The sequence below is a fragment of the Salvelinus namaycush genome, chromosome 11 (genome assembly GCF_016432855.1).
Source record: "Salvelinus namaycush isolate Seneca chromosome 11, SaNama_1.0, whole genome shotgun sequence".
In the NCBI taxonomy this organism is placed as follows: domain Eukaryota; kingdom Metazoa; phylum Chordata; class Actinopteri; order Salmoniformes; family Salmonidae; genus Salvelinus; species Salvelinus namaycush.
In genome coordinates, this window is record NC_052317.1 from 38,368,012 (window position 1) to 38,385,753 (window position 17,742).

The following is a 17,742-nucleotide window of genomic DNA, read 5'->3' on the forward strand; positions in this document are numbered from 1 at the left end:
GTTTTGTTCTGAACAGTCCCATTATTTTTCGGGGGCTTGTTCCCTTCTGACCTGCAAAATAAAGTTCATAACCTGTTCAAACCAAATAAAAGTTCATCCTTTTTATACCTCTGAAGTCAGATTTTTTTTTTTGTTGCCTCTAGCGCAACATTAATTTACTTCACCAATCGGTGCAGATAGAGCAGCTTGCTATGGAGCGGGCAAGCTATTTAGCCTAGTTGTTTACATGCGTGAGATGCGACTGAAATTGGTAATCTTGTTATGACAAGCATGCGTTCTCTGAATTATGCCCACAGACTTATATGTATGGAGGAACTTTAGTGTCTTTGATCTTCGAGAGTTGGCTTAACGTTGGACCAGAGGTAGTTAGCTTGTGTGTGCAGAGCAGCACCAGAAATAAAAACACGTTTTACATATTTGCATTTAATAAATCCAATGTGAAACGTGAACTCAAGTATCCTTAACGAGAATGGATTAACTTTCTCAATTCTTCCATAATTAAAAAATCTCTCCCTAATTTCTGAATCAGGCATGTAGGCTACAGTAGCCTATGCTTGAGTGGGGGAGGGGCTACAGTAGCCTATGCTTGAGTGGGGGAGGGGCTACAGTAGCCTATGCTTGAGTGGGGGAGGGGCTACAGTAGCCTATGCTTGAGTGGGGGAGGGGCTACAGTAGCCTATGCTTGAGTGGGGGAGGGGCTACAGTAGCCTATGCTTGAGTGGGGGAGGGGCTACAGTAGCCTATGCTTGAGTGGGGGAGGGGCTACAGTAGCCTATGCTTGAGTGGGGGAGGGGCTATGCTTCATTGGGGGAGGGGCTACAGTAGGCTATGCTTCGGGGGGATTTGCAGGTAGCCTACACATGTACACACACTGGAAAAGATTGACAGCTAGGCAGACACTGGAATACATTTCTGAGTGACCGAGTGAGGTCTTTGCGTAGGCAGAATGCCCAGAACGTAACGTTATTAACCGATTCCCATGCTTTTAAAATACCGGTTCTCATGCTTTTAAAATACCGGTTCTGTTCAGGAACAGTATAGATCACTTTTGTTCCCGGTTCCGATTCTGTTATTTGAAAAATGTTGTTTCCGGTTATGTTCCCTGAACCGGTTTCAACCCCTGGTTTGTTATTTTACATACGCGAACAAAAACATTTCTATTTTGTTTTAGGAACTAAAGTAGTGGCTTTCCTCCCTGTTAGCTAGTGATAGGGATGCACAAGCTAGGCCTATTTGAAACATCGCCATCTCCTGGCAGCTTTTACCCACAGATCTCAGAAAGTTGGAAAACCACATTAGAAAAACGTAGTGGCTGTGGATCTGACCTTTCTGGACAGATAATGGTCCCAAACCTTCTGCGCATGTATTTATTTTACCAGGTAAGTTGACTGAGAACACATTCTCATTTACAGCAACAACCTGGGGAATAGTTACAGGGGAGATGAATGAACCAATTGGAAGCTGGGGATGATTAAGTGGCCATTCGGGTATTAGGGCCAGATTGGGAATTTAGCCTTTAGTGACCCCAGAGAGTCAGGACATCGGTTTAACGTCCCAGCCGAAATACGGAAATGTCACTGCCCTGGGATATTATATATATTTTTTCAGACCAGAGGAAAGAGTGTGTCATACTGGCCCTACAAAACCATTTCCAGCAGCATCTGGTCTCCCATCCAGGGACCGACCAGGACCAACACTGCTTAGCTTCAGAGCTAAGCCAGCAGTGGGATGCAGGGTGGTATGCTGCTAATGGGATTCTCTACTTAAACTTGCTCTACTCGTACAGAACAGGCTACTCAGGAGAATGGTGCTCATTTTAATAAAGTCAGATCAAAGCTGAATGAATGTCTGCTAGATCACATAATGATAATTTTCTACACAACCAAACATAATAACATAGTAGAACGTTACCTGAGGACAGAAACACCACCTCATTTCTCATGAGGTTTTAGGACGATTGTGCGACCCGTCAAATGTTTCTCTCATGCGGCCACAACTCAACAGCGCATCACTAGGTAAAATATGTGCTTTGATTGAGGCAAAACACAGGTATGCTACAGTTTTGTTTACGCCATCTGCTCTACAATTCGCTCACTGTAAGTATTTCGAAACAACTCTGTACGTAACTAAGAAGTTGTAAATGCCTTTTCCCGTGACACTGATTTAAGATCGAATGGTTGGCATGCAGATGCTGCATGGATACGTCACCGGTAAAGCTTGAAATTGACAGGGAGAAATGTGAATTGATGACAACAATGTGTGCGTAAAGGAGAGGTAAAGAAACACATGCACGGGACATGATGGATCTTTTCAGGGGTTCCAGGGCGGCTGGACGGGGCGGATACCTACTCATCCACAGCCTCGGCCTTAGGGGGGAAAAACCCCAAAAGAAGCTTGAAAACACTTAGATTTTTGCCCAAATTTCAGAAGAAGAAAAAACTCAAACTGGTTTTTGATTTATTTTGGTTTTGTTTTGGAGTCAAAGATAATCATTTAATTGTTTTATTTCAGTTTATGAAATGTGTTTTTTTGTTTCAGTTGTCATTCACTATAATAACCTTGCATCAGAGGCACAGACTCTCAATGTGTCTCAATTAGTCCAGCAGCCCCCAGCATTTGTCTGTATGTGTGTGTGTGTGTTAGGGTTGGGTGGTATCCAGTTTTTCATACCTTTCCTGTACCATATCAGGTATACAGTACACAAAAGGGGCACTATTTCTTTCAACAACAACAAAAAATAACATTTTGTTTTGGCAAGCACAATTGTTTGGGGGTCTGCAGGGATCCCTCTCAAACTGTGTGTGTGTGTGTGTGTGTCGGTTAGTCTTCCAGCCCCCAGCATTGTCCTCTTTGTCCTGTCTGTCTATGAGCAATCCATGTTCTCTTCTCAACACTAATGAAGAGTAAGCCAGGGGGAGAGACAGAGAGAGCATGGTGGTTTCCATGGTAACCCCATTGGTTTGTGTGATGTTCCTTTCCCCCTGTTGATAGGAAGGACTCTTAACAGCTAGGCTGCTCCTCAAGTGGCACCCTATTCCCCATGGTCCCTGGTCAAAAGAATGGCCCTATATAGAGAATAGGGTGCCACTAAGGTCGCAGGCAGCCCTAGGCTGGACTACCTGCGGTGTTATGGATAGAATAGGATGTGAACACCCACTGGCAGTCCATTAACTCAGTTACGTCTGTGACAGTTGTTCGTTCCTGGTTGTTCTACAGCAGCCTTGTGCCAGGGACCGACCGGCAAGGCATGGCCTTCTTCCTCTGAGGGGCCCCCACCTAGAAAACATTATTCACAATCGCTTTTAAATAATATAAAAACTATTTTTATTTTATTTCCTTTTTATTTTTACTTTAAATAAAATCAAATTGTATTTGTCACATGCTGAATAAAACGGGTGTAGACCTTACAGTGAAATGCTTACTTCACGAGCCCTTAACCAACAATGCAGAGTTAAAAAGTAAGAATGAATTAGCAAAAAGGAAATGGTAACACAATAAAATAACAATCCTGTTGGGCGGTTTATACTACGTATACTAATGAATTTTGTATTTACTTGGCTGCCTTTATGGTCAACCTGTGCTGTCCGTGCCGTCTTCAGGGGCTCTCTGTCCGTGCCGTCTTCAGGGGCTGTCTGTCCGTGCCGTCTTCAGGGGCTGTCTGCCCGTGCCGTCTTCAGGGGCTGTCTGTCCGTGCCGTCTTCAGGGGCTGTCTGTCCGTGCCGTCTTCAGGGGCTGTCTGTCCCGTGCAAAAAAAAAAAATATATAGTTTAGTCATATGAATGAAAGGTTCCATCATGGAGCCCAGTGGTTCACAAACTGTTTCTAGTCCCGTACCCCTTCAAAACATTCAACCTCCAGCTGTACCCACTCTAGCACCAGGGTCAGCACTCTCTCAAATGTTGCTTTTTGCCATTGTTGTAAGCCTGCCACACACACACACACACTATACAATACATTTAATAAACATAAGAATGAGTGTGTGTGTTTTTGTCACAACCCGGCTCGTGGGAAGTGACAAAGAGCTCTTATAGGACCAGGGCACAAATAATAATATAATAATAATCAATAATTTTGCTCTTTAACCATCTTACATATAAAACCTTATTTGTTCATCAAAACATTGTGAATAACTCATCACAGGTTAATGAAAAGGGTGTGCTTGAAAATATACTCATAATTCTGCAATGTTGGGTTGTATTGGAGAGAGTCTCCGTATTAAATCATTTCCCACACACAGTCTGTGCCTGTATTTAGTTTTCATGCTAGTGACTGCCGAGAATCCACTCTCACATAGGTACGTGGTTGCAAAAGGCATCAGTGTCTTAACAGGGCGATTTGCCAAGGCAGGATACTCTGAGCGCAGCCCGATCCAGAAACCTGACAGTGGCTTCTGATTCAATTCAGAAGCCTCTGGCATTGCGCGTACGCCTGGGGGGGTAACCATACTCTATCAATCATGTATCATAAATAATACTATTTAGGAATATATACTGTAGCATTTGGGAAGTCATCAACAGCTGTTGTTTAAATTCAGCCCACGATACATATAGGTTTTCAAGCTTCGGTTGATTTCAAATGGAATCTACAAGTTAGTATTAAATATGTTGCATTCACTTCTCCATCTCAACCAAAAAATAACATTTAAAGAATTGGCTCCGATGTAGCTATCCAAGCAGAAGATCCATCTCCTTTTGAATGTTAATATTTGGTTGTGTTGTCAACCAAACATAATTCAATATTACTTTTGCAAGACGGGCTTAATATTAGGTTATTGAATGTCTTACAAACTAAGTAACAGTATTTATTCAACCTTAAAATGAGTTACACCCCTCTCGAGTGGCGCGGTGGTCTAAGGCACTGCATCGCAGTTGCTAGCTGTGCCACCAGAGTTCCTGGTTCGAGTCCAGGCTCTGTCGCAGGCAGCCGCAACCCGGAGACCCATGGGGCGGCGCACAATTAGCCCAGCGTCGTCCGGGTTAGGGGAAGGTTTGGCCGGCATGGATGTCGTTGTCCCATCGCGCTCTAGCGAATCCTGTGGGGGGCCGGGCGCATCCATGCTGACACGGTCAAAAGATATACGGTGTTTCCTCCGACACATTGGTGCGGCTGGCTTCCGGGTTAAGCAGGTATTGCGTCAAGAAGCAGTGTGGCTTGGTTGGGTTGTGTTTCGAAGGACGGCCGGCTCTCGACCTTCGCCTCCCCCGAGTCCGTACGGGAGTTGCAGCGATGAGACAAGACTAACTACCAATTGGAAACAACGAAATTGGGGAGAAAGGGGTAAAAATATTATATATATATGTAAATTAAAGTAACACATCCATGGCCACATTTTGAGGTTACTGTAACAATAAATGTCGTCTTATGTAATCATAGAAAGTGTCTGTGGAAATCTTCACAATTGCTGAAAGGATCTGAACAGAATTTAAAATGTGATTGATCACTTGCAACATGTACTTTTTAATGTAATCTCAACAAACCGCAAATCGGGTCATTTGGTAGTACTATTAGATGAAGCACAGTAATAACACATTAAGTTGTTGTATAAATACAACATAGCTGACATTGTATTCCTATTTGAACTTTGTTGTGTTTTTAAGATGGTTGAAAGCATAGTGACAACACATTGGGAATTCAATAAACTTTTGGCTGTATTTTTTAGTGGGTGACAATAGTTTGGAATCTCATTGATCGACGTATCTACCTAATATTATCCAATTCTCCACGTTGAAATGAGGTGGTGTGCCTAGTGGGAAACTTTGTCATGGCAACACAATTTGTTTACTGCAGCATAGTTCAGCACATGTAGGCATACAGCAAGTATTTTTATTCAAGTCAAATTACATTTTGATATTTTGGGAATTTTAGAATCTCACTGTCTTTTTTTGGGGGGGGGGGGGGTGATTGTTAGATCTCAAAGATGATCTTATTGAAAAATCTATTGCCCCATTATACCGCCCCCCCCCCTGTTTATTTTTATTACGAGTTATACATATAGGTGAAACACTGGAATCATCATCATAGATTCTGGTATCATAATAAAGATTCGGGTACAGGTGAATCATAATAAAGATTCTGGTACAGGTGAATCATAATAAGGATTCTGGTACAGGTGAATCATAATAAGGATTCTGGTACAGGTGAATCATAATAAAGATTCTGGTACAGGTGAATCATAATAAAGATTCTGGTACCGGTGAATCATAATCAGGATTCTGGTACAGGTGAATCATAATAAAGATTCTGGTACAGGTGAATCATAATAAAGATTCTGGTACCGGTGAATCATAATCAGGATTCTGGTACAGGTGAATCATAATAAAGATTCTGGTACAGGTGAATCATAATAAAGGTTCTGGTACAGGTGAATCATAATAAAGATTCTGGTACAGGTGAATCATAATAAAGATTCTGGTACAGGTGAATCATAATAAAGATTCTGGTACAGGTGAATCATAATAAGGATTCTGGTACAGGTGAATCATAATAAGGATTCTGGTACAGGTGAATCATAATAAGGATTCTGGTACAGGTGAATCATAATAAGGATTCTGGTACAGGTGAATCATAATAAGGATTCTGGTACAGGTGAATCATAATAAGGATTCTGGTACAGGTGAATCATAATAAAGATTCTGGTACAGGTGAATCACAATAAGGATTCTGGTACAGGTGAATCACAATAAAGATTCTGGTACAGGTGAATCATAATAAGGATTCTGGTACAGGTGAATCATAATAAGGATTCTGGTACAGGTGAATCATAATAAAGATTCTGGTACAGGTGAATCATAATAAAGATTCTGGTACAGGTGAATCATAATAAAGATTCTGGTACAGGTGAATCACAATAAAGATTCTGGTACAGGTGATTCACAATAAAGATTCTGGTACAGGTGATTCACAATAAAGATTCTGGTACAGGTGATTCACAATAAAGATTCTGGTACAGGTGATTCACAATAAAGATTCTGCTACAGGTGATTCACAATAAAGATTCTGCTACAGGTGAATCGCCATATAGATTCTGCTACAGGTGAATCACCATTTGATTCTCGTACAGATGAATCATCATTTGATTCTGATACAGGTGAATCATTTGTCTCTCAATAATTACCGGAGTTATCTAGTTCAATTGGGCCTCCAGTTCTGATCAGCTGTGGCCAGGCAACCCCTATCATCCAACAGTGTACCCTATTCCCTATATAGTGTTCTACGTTCCACTAAGACTGCACTTGTCCACTTTCCAACACTAGTCACTGTCACCACACTGGACTGGATTAGATTCTCAATTGGGAATGCTGGGATATAAATACTACTGTGCCTGGCTCTGGCAGAGAGAGGTCTGTCCCAAATGGTATCCTACTGTTGACCATTGCCCTTAAGACTCTATATAGGGAATAGGATGCCATTTGGTACACAGGAAGTGTCCACATTTCTGCTGGGAACTGGGTGTATCTGTGGTGGCCTGGCTTTCCAGGGGTCACTGGCTGGCTGGCTGACTGCTTTCTGGGGTCACTGACTGACTGACTGCCTGTCCCGCCCTGTGTATCTATCTCTGTCTGGTTCAGTTTACTGCCACCCTGACACACCACAACCCCACTGTCCTCCTCATGTTTCAGCACTTCCGCTTCACTCCTTCAGTATCACTCTCTCCCTCTCTCTTTCTCTGTTTAACTATCTCTGTTTTACTATCTCTTCTCTCTTTCTCAGTTTTACTATCTCTTCTCTCTTTCTCTGTTTTACTATCTCTTCTCTCTTTCTCTGTTTTACTATCTCTTCTCTCTTTCTCTGTTTTACTATCTCTTCTCTCTTTCTCTCTTTTACTATCTCTTCTCTCTCTTTCTCTCTTTTACTATCTCTTCTCTCTCTTTCTCTCTTTCTCTGTTTTACTATCTCTTCTCTCTCTTTCTCTGTTTTACTATCTCTTCTCTCTTTCGTTCTCTCTTTCTCTGTTTTACTATCTCTCTCTCTCTTCTCTGTGTGTGTCCGGCAACACAAGATGTAAACTCCTGCCATAAAGAGTTGTAGGACTCTGCTCAGTATGCTAGCCCCTATCACACATCTGACTGACCAGTATGCTATCCCCATCACACACCTGACTGACCAGTATGCTAGCCCCTATCACACACCTGACTGACCAGTATGCTAGCCCCTTCACCTACTGTATCACACATCTGACTGACCAGTATGCTAGCCCCTATCACACACATGACTGACCAGTATGCTAGCCCCTTCACCTACTGTATCACACATCTGACTGACCAGTATGCTAGCCCCTATCACACACATGACTGACCAGTATGCTAGCCCCTTCACCTACTGTATCACACATCTGACTGACCAGTATGCTAGCCCCTATCACACATCTGACTGACCAGTATGCTATCCCCATCACACACCTGACTGACCAGTATGCTAGCCCCTATCACACACCTGACTGACCAGTATGCTAGCCCCTTCACCTACTGTATCACACATCTGACTGACCAGTATGCTAGCCCCTATCACACACATGACTGACCAGTATGCTAGCCCCTTCACCTACTGTATCACACATCTGACTGACCAGTATGCTAGCCCCTATCACACACCTGACTGACCAGTATGCTAGCCCCTTCACCTACTGTATCACACATCTTACTGACCAGTATGCTAGCCCCTATCACACACCTGACTGACCAGTATGCTAGCCCCTATCACACACCTGACTGACCAGTATGCTAGCCCCATTCACCTATCACACACCTGACTGACCAGTATGCTAGCCCCTTCACCTACTGTATCACACATCTGAATGACCAGTATGCTAGCCCCTATCACACATCTGAATGACCAGTATGCTAGCCCCTATCACACATCTGACTGACCAGTATGCTAGCCCCTATCACCTACTGTATCACACACCTGACTGACCAGTATGCTGCCAAATTAACCCTGATTCAGATGACCACCCTACCATGCTAGATTACGGAGACGTGATTTATAGATCGGCAGGTAAGGGTGCTCTTCAGCGGCTAGATGTTCTTTACCATTCGGCCATCAGATTTGCCACCAATGCTTCTTATAGGACACATCACTGCACTCTATTCTCCTCTGTAAACTGGTCATCTCTGTACAGTCGTGGCCAAAAGTTTTGAGAATGACACAAATATTAATTTTCACAAAGTTTGCTGCTTCAGTGTCTTTAGATATTTTTGTCAGATGTTACTATGGAATACTGAAGTATAATTACAAGCATTTCATAAGTGTCAAAGGCTTGTATTGACAATTACATGAAGTTGATGCAAAGAGTCAATATTTGCAGTGTTGACCCTTCTTTTTCAAGACCTCTGCAATCCGCCCTGGCATGCTGTCAATTAAATTGTGGGCCACATCCTGACTGATGGCAGCCCATTCTTACATAATCAATGCTTGGAGTTCGTCAGAATTTGTGGGGTTTTGTTTGTCCACCCGCCTCTTGAGGATTGACCACAAGTTCTCAATGGGATTAAGGTCTGGGGAGTTTCCTGGCCATGGACCCAAAATATCGATGTTTTGTTCCCCGAGCCACTTTTGCCTTATGGCAAGGTGCTCCATCATGCTGGAAAAGGCATTGTTCGTCACCAAACTGTTCCTGGATGGTTGGGAGAAGTTGCTCTTGGAGGATGTGTTGGTACCATTCTTCATTGATGGCTGTGTTCTTAGGCAAAATTGTGAGTAAGCCCACTTCCTTGGCTGAGAAGCAACCCCACACATGAATGGTCTCAGGATGCTTTACTGTTGGCATGACACAGGACTGATGGTAGCGCTCACCTTGTCTTCTCCGGACAAGCTTTTTTCCGGATGCCCCAAACAATCGTAAAGGGGATTCATCAGAGAAAATGACTTTACCCCAGTCCTCAGCGGTCCAATCCCTGTACCTTTTGCAAAATATCAGTCTGTCCCTGATGTTTTTCCTGGAGAGAAGTGGCTTCTTTGCTGCCCTTCTTGACACCAGGCCATCCTCCAAAAGTCTTCGCCTCACTGTGCGTGCAGATGCACTCACACCGGCCTGCTGCCATTCCTGAGCAAGCTCTGTACTGGTGTTGCCCCGATCTCGCAGCTGAATCAACTTTAGGTGACGGCCCTGGCGCTTGCTGGACTTTCTTGGGAGCCCTGAAGCCTTCGTCACAACAATTGAACTGCTCTCCTTGAAGTTCTTGATGATCCGATAAATGGTTGATTTAGGTGCAATCTTACTGGCAGCAATATCCTTGCCTGTGAAGCCCTTTTTGTGCAAAGCAATGATGACGGCACGTGTTTCCTTGCAGGTAACCATGTTTGACAGAGGAAGAACAATGATTCCAAGCACCACCATCCGTTTGAAGCTTCCAGTCTGTTATTCGAACTCAGTCATCATGACCGAGTGATCTCCAGTCTTGTCCTCGTCAACACTCACACCTGTGTTAACGAGAGAATCACTGACATGATGTCAGCTGGTCCTTTTGTGGCAGGGCTGAAATGCAGTGGAAATGTTTTTTGGGGGGATTCAGTTCATTTGCATGGCAAAGAGGGACTTTGTAATTAATTGCAATTCATCTGATCACTCTTCATAACATTCTGGAGTATATGCAAATTTCCATCATACAAACTGAGGCAGCAGACTTATTGAAAATTAATTAATTAATAATTAATTAATATTTGTGTCATTCTCAAAACTTTTGGCCACGACTGTATACCCGTTGCAAGACACACTGGTTGATGCTTATTTATAAAACCCTCTTAGGCCTCACTCCCCCATATCTGAGATATCTACTGCAGCCCTCATCCTCCACATACAACACCCGATCTGCCAGTCACATTCTGTTAAAGGTCCCCAAAGCACACACATCCCTGAGTCGCTCCTCTTCAGTTCGCTGCAGCTAGCGACTGGAACGAGCTGCAACAAACACTCAAACTGGACAGTTTTATCTCAATCTCTTCATTCAAAGACTCAATCATGGACACTCTTACTGACAGTTGTGGCTGCTTTGTGTGATGTATTGTTGTCTCAACCTTCTTGACCTTTGTGATGTTGACTGTGTCCAATAATGTTTGTACCATGTTTTGTGCTGCTACCATGTTATCATGTTGTGTTGCGACCATGCTGTGTTATGTGTTGCTGCCTTGCTATGTTGTTGTCTTAGGTCTCGCTTTATGTAGTGTTGTCTCTCTCTTGTTGTGATGTGTGTTTTGTCCTATATTTATATTGTATTTATTGATTTATTTTAATCCCAGGCCCCCGTCCCCGCAGGAGGACTTTTGCCTTTTGGTAGACCGTCATTGTAAATAAGAATTTGTTCTTAACTGACTTGCCTAGTTAAATAAATAAAATGCTCTCCCCTTCACCTATCACACACCTGACTGACCAGTTGACCCCAGGTCCAGTACACACACAGCTGAGAGGAGAGTCTTATGTCTAACAATAAAACAATTAAATCAACTTTTTTTTTTAATTGCTCAGAACTGCTATTAGTAATTTTGGAAAAGGGCTCTTACAGATTGACTGATGCTCGTAATTGACACCTAAGTATTGTGATAATATCATATCGTGAGGTTCCAGGCAAATCCCTGCACTATAATCCATAGACCTAGGCTAGTTGTTGAAGATAAAAACCTGCAGAATCCCTATTGGACAGACCTACGTAACACAAATTGAGCATCTGACCAAATGACTTGAGATTATAGGTCTGGGATGGTGAGGTTATAGTCTTTAGTTAATGTATTGATTTAGTTACAAAAGTTACAGCCTCAGCCCCCCGTACCAAATAAGTGACTTGACTCTGATGATAGCGCTAACTTCCGTATTAGAATAGAATGTGGGCAACAACCAATGACAGCACTTAATACTAGAATGTGGGTAATAACAGCCAATAATGGTGCTGTATATTAGAATGTGGGTAAAAGCATGTCTTTGGTAACAGCCAGATATATGGTTACTGAACTAACTGTCAGAGGCATAGGTTTAATCAAATCAAGACCCACAACCACATATTTTGCTGTGATGAAGTTTATTATCTCAACTATTCTGGTCTATTTTGATTCTAGGCCTTTGTCTCATAAAAAAAAAAACTTTACCCCAAAACTGGTTTTGCAATTTAAGATGACCAAATATTACACAATTCGCTGTGTGCAATTATCTTTCTCTGAACTATGCATAGCGTATTGTACAACCATCTCATGAATTAGCTGTATCTATTGTCAGTAGTGGTGCGTGCGTAAAATCACTGAGGAAGCCATGCCAAGCCAGTAACAAAGCCATATTCCAACCTATGTTGTGATAATTGTGTGATAACCCATTTCTTCATATGTCACTGTAATATACAATAAGGCCTTGACAACAGTCACACAGTGGCGGAATAAATTCAACTACACCTACCTTTGTTTCATCACAAAACCGGAGAGCAACATCTGTCCGGTGAAGTCCACTAAGCAAATATTGCATGTAACACACAGTTCTATCAGCTGCGGTATGGTCAAGCAAGTTCATGTTTTTGAGAGGTTACTAAACAACTAGTGATTTAGAAGCACAGAGTTACCGTGAGTCAGCACAAAGACAACAGGAGCCCTGCCTCCGCTATTCCAGCACCAATTAAACATCAAATCAACAGGGCTATATATGCTTTGTTTAATACACTGAAAACAAACTTAAAGATACCAAAAACAATTTAGTCCAATCAATGTTGCTAAATACAGTATCATGTGGTTGTCCATTGTACTGATTTGTGTGTGTGTGTGTGTGTGTGTGTGTGTGTGTGTGTGTGTGTGTGTGTGTGTAAAACAAATGTTGACTCCCCCTATTTGTAAACTAGCTGAACGCCATCCTCCTGTCTTTCATGTTGACGAAATGGTCTATGGCTCTGTCACACAGTACACTTTTAGTTTTTGTTGTCATAGGCTAGCAAGCATTTTAGTTAGTCCTTGCATGGGCAACAATGAACCAGCTAAGTCAGCTAGCTAGGTAACATGAGCCTACTAGACTACATCTATGTTACATAAATCAAATCAAAATCACATTTTATTGGTCACATACACATGGTTAGCAGATGTTAATGCGAGTGTAGCGAAATGCTTGTCCTTCTAGTTCTGACAGTGCAGTAATATCTAACAAGTAATCTAACAATTCCCCAACAAGTACCTAATACACACCAATCTCAAGGGGTGAATGAGAATATGTACATATAAGTATTTGGATGAGCGATGGCTGAGCTGCATAGGCAAGATGCAGTAGATGGTATATACAGTATTTACATGTGATATGAGTAATGTAAGATATGTAAAAATCATTAAAGTGTCATTATTTAAAGTGGCCAGTGATCGGATCTCAATGTAGGCTGCAGCCTCTCTGAGTTAGTGATGGCTGTTTAGCAGTCTGATGGCCTTGAGATGGAAGCTGTGTTTCATGGCCTTCCTGTGACATTGGGTGCTGTAGGTGTCTTGGAGGGCAGGTAGTTTGCCCTCTGTGATGCGTTGTGCAGACCGCACCACCCTCTGGAGAGCCCTGCGGTTGCGGGCGGTGCGGTTGCCGTACCAGGCGGTGATACAGCCCGACAGGATGCTCTCGGTTGTGCATCTGTAAAAGTTTGTCAGGGTTTTGGGTGACAAGCCGAATTTCTTCAGCCTCCTGAGGTTGAAGAGCCTTCTTCACCACACTGTCTGTGTGGTTTGTGCCTTCTTCACCACACTGTCTGTGTGGGTGGACCTTTTCAGTTTGTCTGTGGTGTGTACGCCAATTAATTTTCCACCTTCTCCACTGCTGTCCCTTCGATGTGGATAGGGGGCTGCTCCCTCTGCTCTTTCCTGAAGTCCACGATCATCTCCTTTGTTTTGTTGACTTTGAGTGACAGGTTGTTTTTCCCTCACCTCCTCCCTGTAGGCCGTCTCGTCGTTGTTGGTAATCAAGCTCACTACTGTTGTGTCGTCTGCAAACTTGATGATTGAGTTGGAGGCATGCATGGCCACCCAGTCGTAGGTGAACAGGGAGTACAGGAGGGGGCTGAGCACACACCCTTTTGGGACCCCAGTGTTGAGGATCAGCGAAGTGGAGATGTTGTTTCCTACCTTCACCACCTGGGGGCGGCCCGTCAGAATGTCCAGGACCCAGTTGCACAGGGCGGGGTTGAGACCCAGGGCCTCCAGCTTGATGATGAGCTTGGAGGGTACTATGGTGTTGAATGCTGAGTTATAGTCAATGAACAGCATTCTTACATAGGTATTCCTCTTGTCCAGATGAGATAGGGCAGTGTGATGGCGATTGCGTCGTCTGTGGACCTGTTGGGGCAGTATGCAAACTGAAGTGGGTCTAGGGTGGCCGGTGATATGATCCTTGACTAGTCTCTCAAAGCACTTCATGATGACAGAAGTGAGTGCTACGGGGCGGTAGTCATTTAGTTCAGTTATCTTTGCTGTATCGAACTTCAATCATGTCAGGCCAGTGGCACAACGTATTCATTCATGGTTAGATCAGAATTGCCGTCATAATCATTGGCCTAACAGAGAATTAAGTCAAAACCATAAATCCAAATCCCGATCTCCATCCATGGCTTAGAAAAGGGTATATTTAGCAAGCTAGCTACTGCAGGACATCAACACAAGCAGACCAGAAACTTTTTTCTGAAAAAGTTTTGCTTAGGAAGTTATTTGATTGATCTGAAGCCAAATCCAAACTGGCCTCCCTTGGGTGGTGTTTTGCTGCACCAGGCCAACCCACAGTTGGCTAATTCTTTAATATATATTTTCTTTTATCAAGGGAGGCCGAATTCTTGCTGGCATCAATCAATCAATCAAATGCTACGGCGGCAACATGTTATACTCTTTTTGTCCAGACAGCATCAGATACATGGGCTACACATACTGAGACAGAGGGGGCGCTGTTTCCCTCGCTAGTGATGGTTTCTCGAGTGAGGTTCAGCCGCTTGCGAATTGACTGAAAATTATGACAACGCAGAGAGACGAATGAGAAATTATTTTATCATTTTTATTGGTCAAATATTTTGGGAAGCCTGGCTTCCCTTGGTATCCATGAATACATGCCACTGTCTATTGTATTTAACCATTTATCAATGTTAGTCAGTTGAGAATCGTTTCCCATTTGTAGAAATGATCGCCAACTCGCCAAGATATCATAAATATTTTCTCGGTAATCTGCTTACTGACAGCTTCTTAATCAGGTTTATGGGGTTCTTAATTATGTTAATCGTGTTAATCATGTTAATTCATTCACAACAACACAATTATTTCCCCTGAGGGGATAAATAAAGTGGTATTGAAATAAAGATAAGTCAAGTATGTTAATGACTGAGGTTGAATGTATTTTAAAGTAGGTCCTATAAAGATGTAGTAAGAAAAATAAACGATAAACTACGGTAGGCTATTTCTCTATATATACACATATCTTTCCATGACGGACTGACCAGGTGAAAGATATGATCCCTTATTGATGTCACTTGTTAAATCCACTTCAATCAGTGTAGATGAAGGGGAGGAGACAGTTTTTAAGAAGGAATTTTTAAGCCTCGAGACAATTGAGACATGGATTATGTACAGTATGTGTGTCATTCAGAGGGTGAATGGACAAGACAAAAAGTTGAAGTGCCTTTGAACGGGGGGTATGGTAGTAGGTGCCAGGTGCACCAGTTTGTGTCAAGAACTGCAACGCTGCTGGGTTTTTCCACGAAGAAACCGTTTCCTGTGTATCAAGAATGGTCCACCACCCAAAAGACATCTAGCAAATTTAACACAACTGTGGGAAGCTTTGGAATCAATATGTGCCAGCGTCCCTGTGGAACGCTTTCGACACCTTGTAGATTCCACGCCCCCAACGAATTGACTGGCCGAAGGGGGTGCAACTCATTATTAGGAAGGTGTTCCTAATGTTTGTTATACTCAGTGTAGGTTGAATGTCATTTGTAAAAAGCTGAACTCTGAGACGTATATTAGTTGCGGAGCCTAACTGATCATTAATGTGACCCCAAAAATAATAACTTTACATGAATAGGATAATAGATAATGTGCTCATTCTGGTTATTCCTCTAAAGTGGTTGGTTGTTGAATATTGGTTAAAGAAGTCCATAGAAATTAGATGGACAGCACACCAAAAAATGTCTTGAGTTAGACGATTTATGTTTGGTATGCTATCCTTAACTTAGTTCCATCTCTAATCAGTTTGTTTGTCTCTTCTCCTCTTCCCCTGAAGTCTCCACTGGAATCTGCTCCAGTAAGGACATCCGGAACAACGTGACCAACCTGCGCTCCCTGGAGAACTGCACGGTCATCGAGGGCCACCTGAAAATCATCCTCATGTTCAAGACCAAGCCCGAGGACTTCAGGGGTCTCAGTTACCCAAAACTGACAGTGGTCACAGACTTCCTGCTCCTGTTCAGGGTCTACGGTATGGAGAGTCTCAAAGACCTCTTCCCCAACCTCACTGTGATCCGAGGTAACAACCTGTTCTTCAACTACGCTCTGGTCTTCTTTGAAATGCTGCAGCTCAGGGATATCGGTCTCCATAGCCTGATGAACATCACCCGAGGAGCGGTGAGGATCGAGAAGAACCCGGACCTCTGCTACCTCTCCACCCTGGACTGGTCCAAGATCCTGGACACGGTGGAGGACAACTATATTGTGTCAAATAAGAACGACAGGGAGTGCGGGGACGTGTGTCCCGGGGCGTTGGCCAAGGGGAAGGCTACCTGTCAACAGACCACCATCAATGGGAACTTCAACGAACGTTGCTGGACGCATAAGCACTGCCAGAGAAGTAAGTCACTGGGTTCTTTTATTTAAAAAATAAAATAAAAATGTTATTTATCCTGGAAGTTCCATTGAGGTCAGAAGGCCTTTTTTACGAGGGAGATGATGGTGGGAGTGTTTTTAAATGCATGTAAAAATGGCACACTAGGAAAGATGATTGACCTTGTAGTTGTTGTCTTCCTTTTCTGCAGTTATTTCCATGTTTTCGATGCTCTGTTGTCCCTGCCATAACTTGCTGTGCACAGCGCTGGTTTTAATGTGTCGGGTTGTTTATGTTTGTGTAGTAGTCTGGCAGCATGTTGATTTTGCTTCTCCTTCAGTGTTGTGCTATTTATAAGTGAAAGTATATCAGTGAATGTATCTGATTGAGGGAGGGAGAGGGAGGGAGGGGGGGAGAGGGAGGGGGGGAGAGGGAGGAGGGGGGGAGAGAGGGGGAGAGAGGGAGGGGGAGGGAGGGGGGGTGAGAGAGAGAGGGAGCAGGAGAGAGGGGGAGAGAGGGAGCGGGAGGGAGGGAGCGGGAGGGAGGGGGGGAGGGAGGGAGCGGGAGAGAGGGGGAGAGAGAGCGAACACCAACTACTCGGGCTTACAGTGATGTCACTTAATAATCAGAGACCCAGTCTCCAGGGAAGTCAGATTACGGTGAAGAGTTGTTGGAAAGTGAGGTGTGTGTGTGCGTCAGACAGACAGGCAATGCTGCTGTGGTCTTGCCAAGGAACACACACTCTCTGTCTCTCTCTGTCTCTCTCTGTCTGTGTGCTCTACTAGACCTGAGTGTTGTTGTCTCAGTCTAGTCCGACATGACCTGTAGAGAGACTCTGTAATGGAGTCTAGAGATGCACAAACACACACTTACGCACAGGTGTTGATGTCATTTCCTGAGTGTAGACAGGCTGACAGACTAGTAGCTACTGAACCTGAGAAACCTTCATTGCCTCCCAAATTGCACCCTATTGCCTCTATACATAGTGCACTACTTTTGACCACGGTCCATAG

The 17,742-nt window shown here is 43.4% G+C and overlaps 1 protein-coding gene and 1 long non-coding RNA gene across 3 annotated transcripts in view; one reads left to right on the plus strand and one right to left on the minus strand.

The window, feature by feature from the left end:
* The window catches only part of LOC120056144 (insulin receptor-like), a 135,989-nt gene that overhangs the window by 22,682 nt on the left and 95,565 nt on the right, over window positions 1-17,742 (plus strand). For both annotated transcript variants that reach the window (XM_039004347.1, XM_039004348.1), the window contains exon 2: window positions 16,193-16,756. In XM_039004347.1, coding sequence (XP_038860275.1) covers window positions 16,193-16,756 — 564 coding nt within the window. The remainder of the gene's footprint in view (window positions 1-16,192; window positions 16,757-17,742) is intronic.
* LOC120056146 lies at window positions 1,426-12,483 on the minus strand. Its single transcript, XR_005477756.1, has 3 exons — window positions 12,377-12,483; window positions 3,555-3,736; window positions 1,426-3,276 (listed from the first exon to the last, which is right to left on the minus strand). It is a non-coding gene; the product is annotated as an uncharacterized LOC120056146 (long non-coding RNA).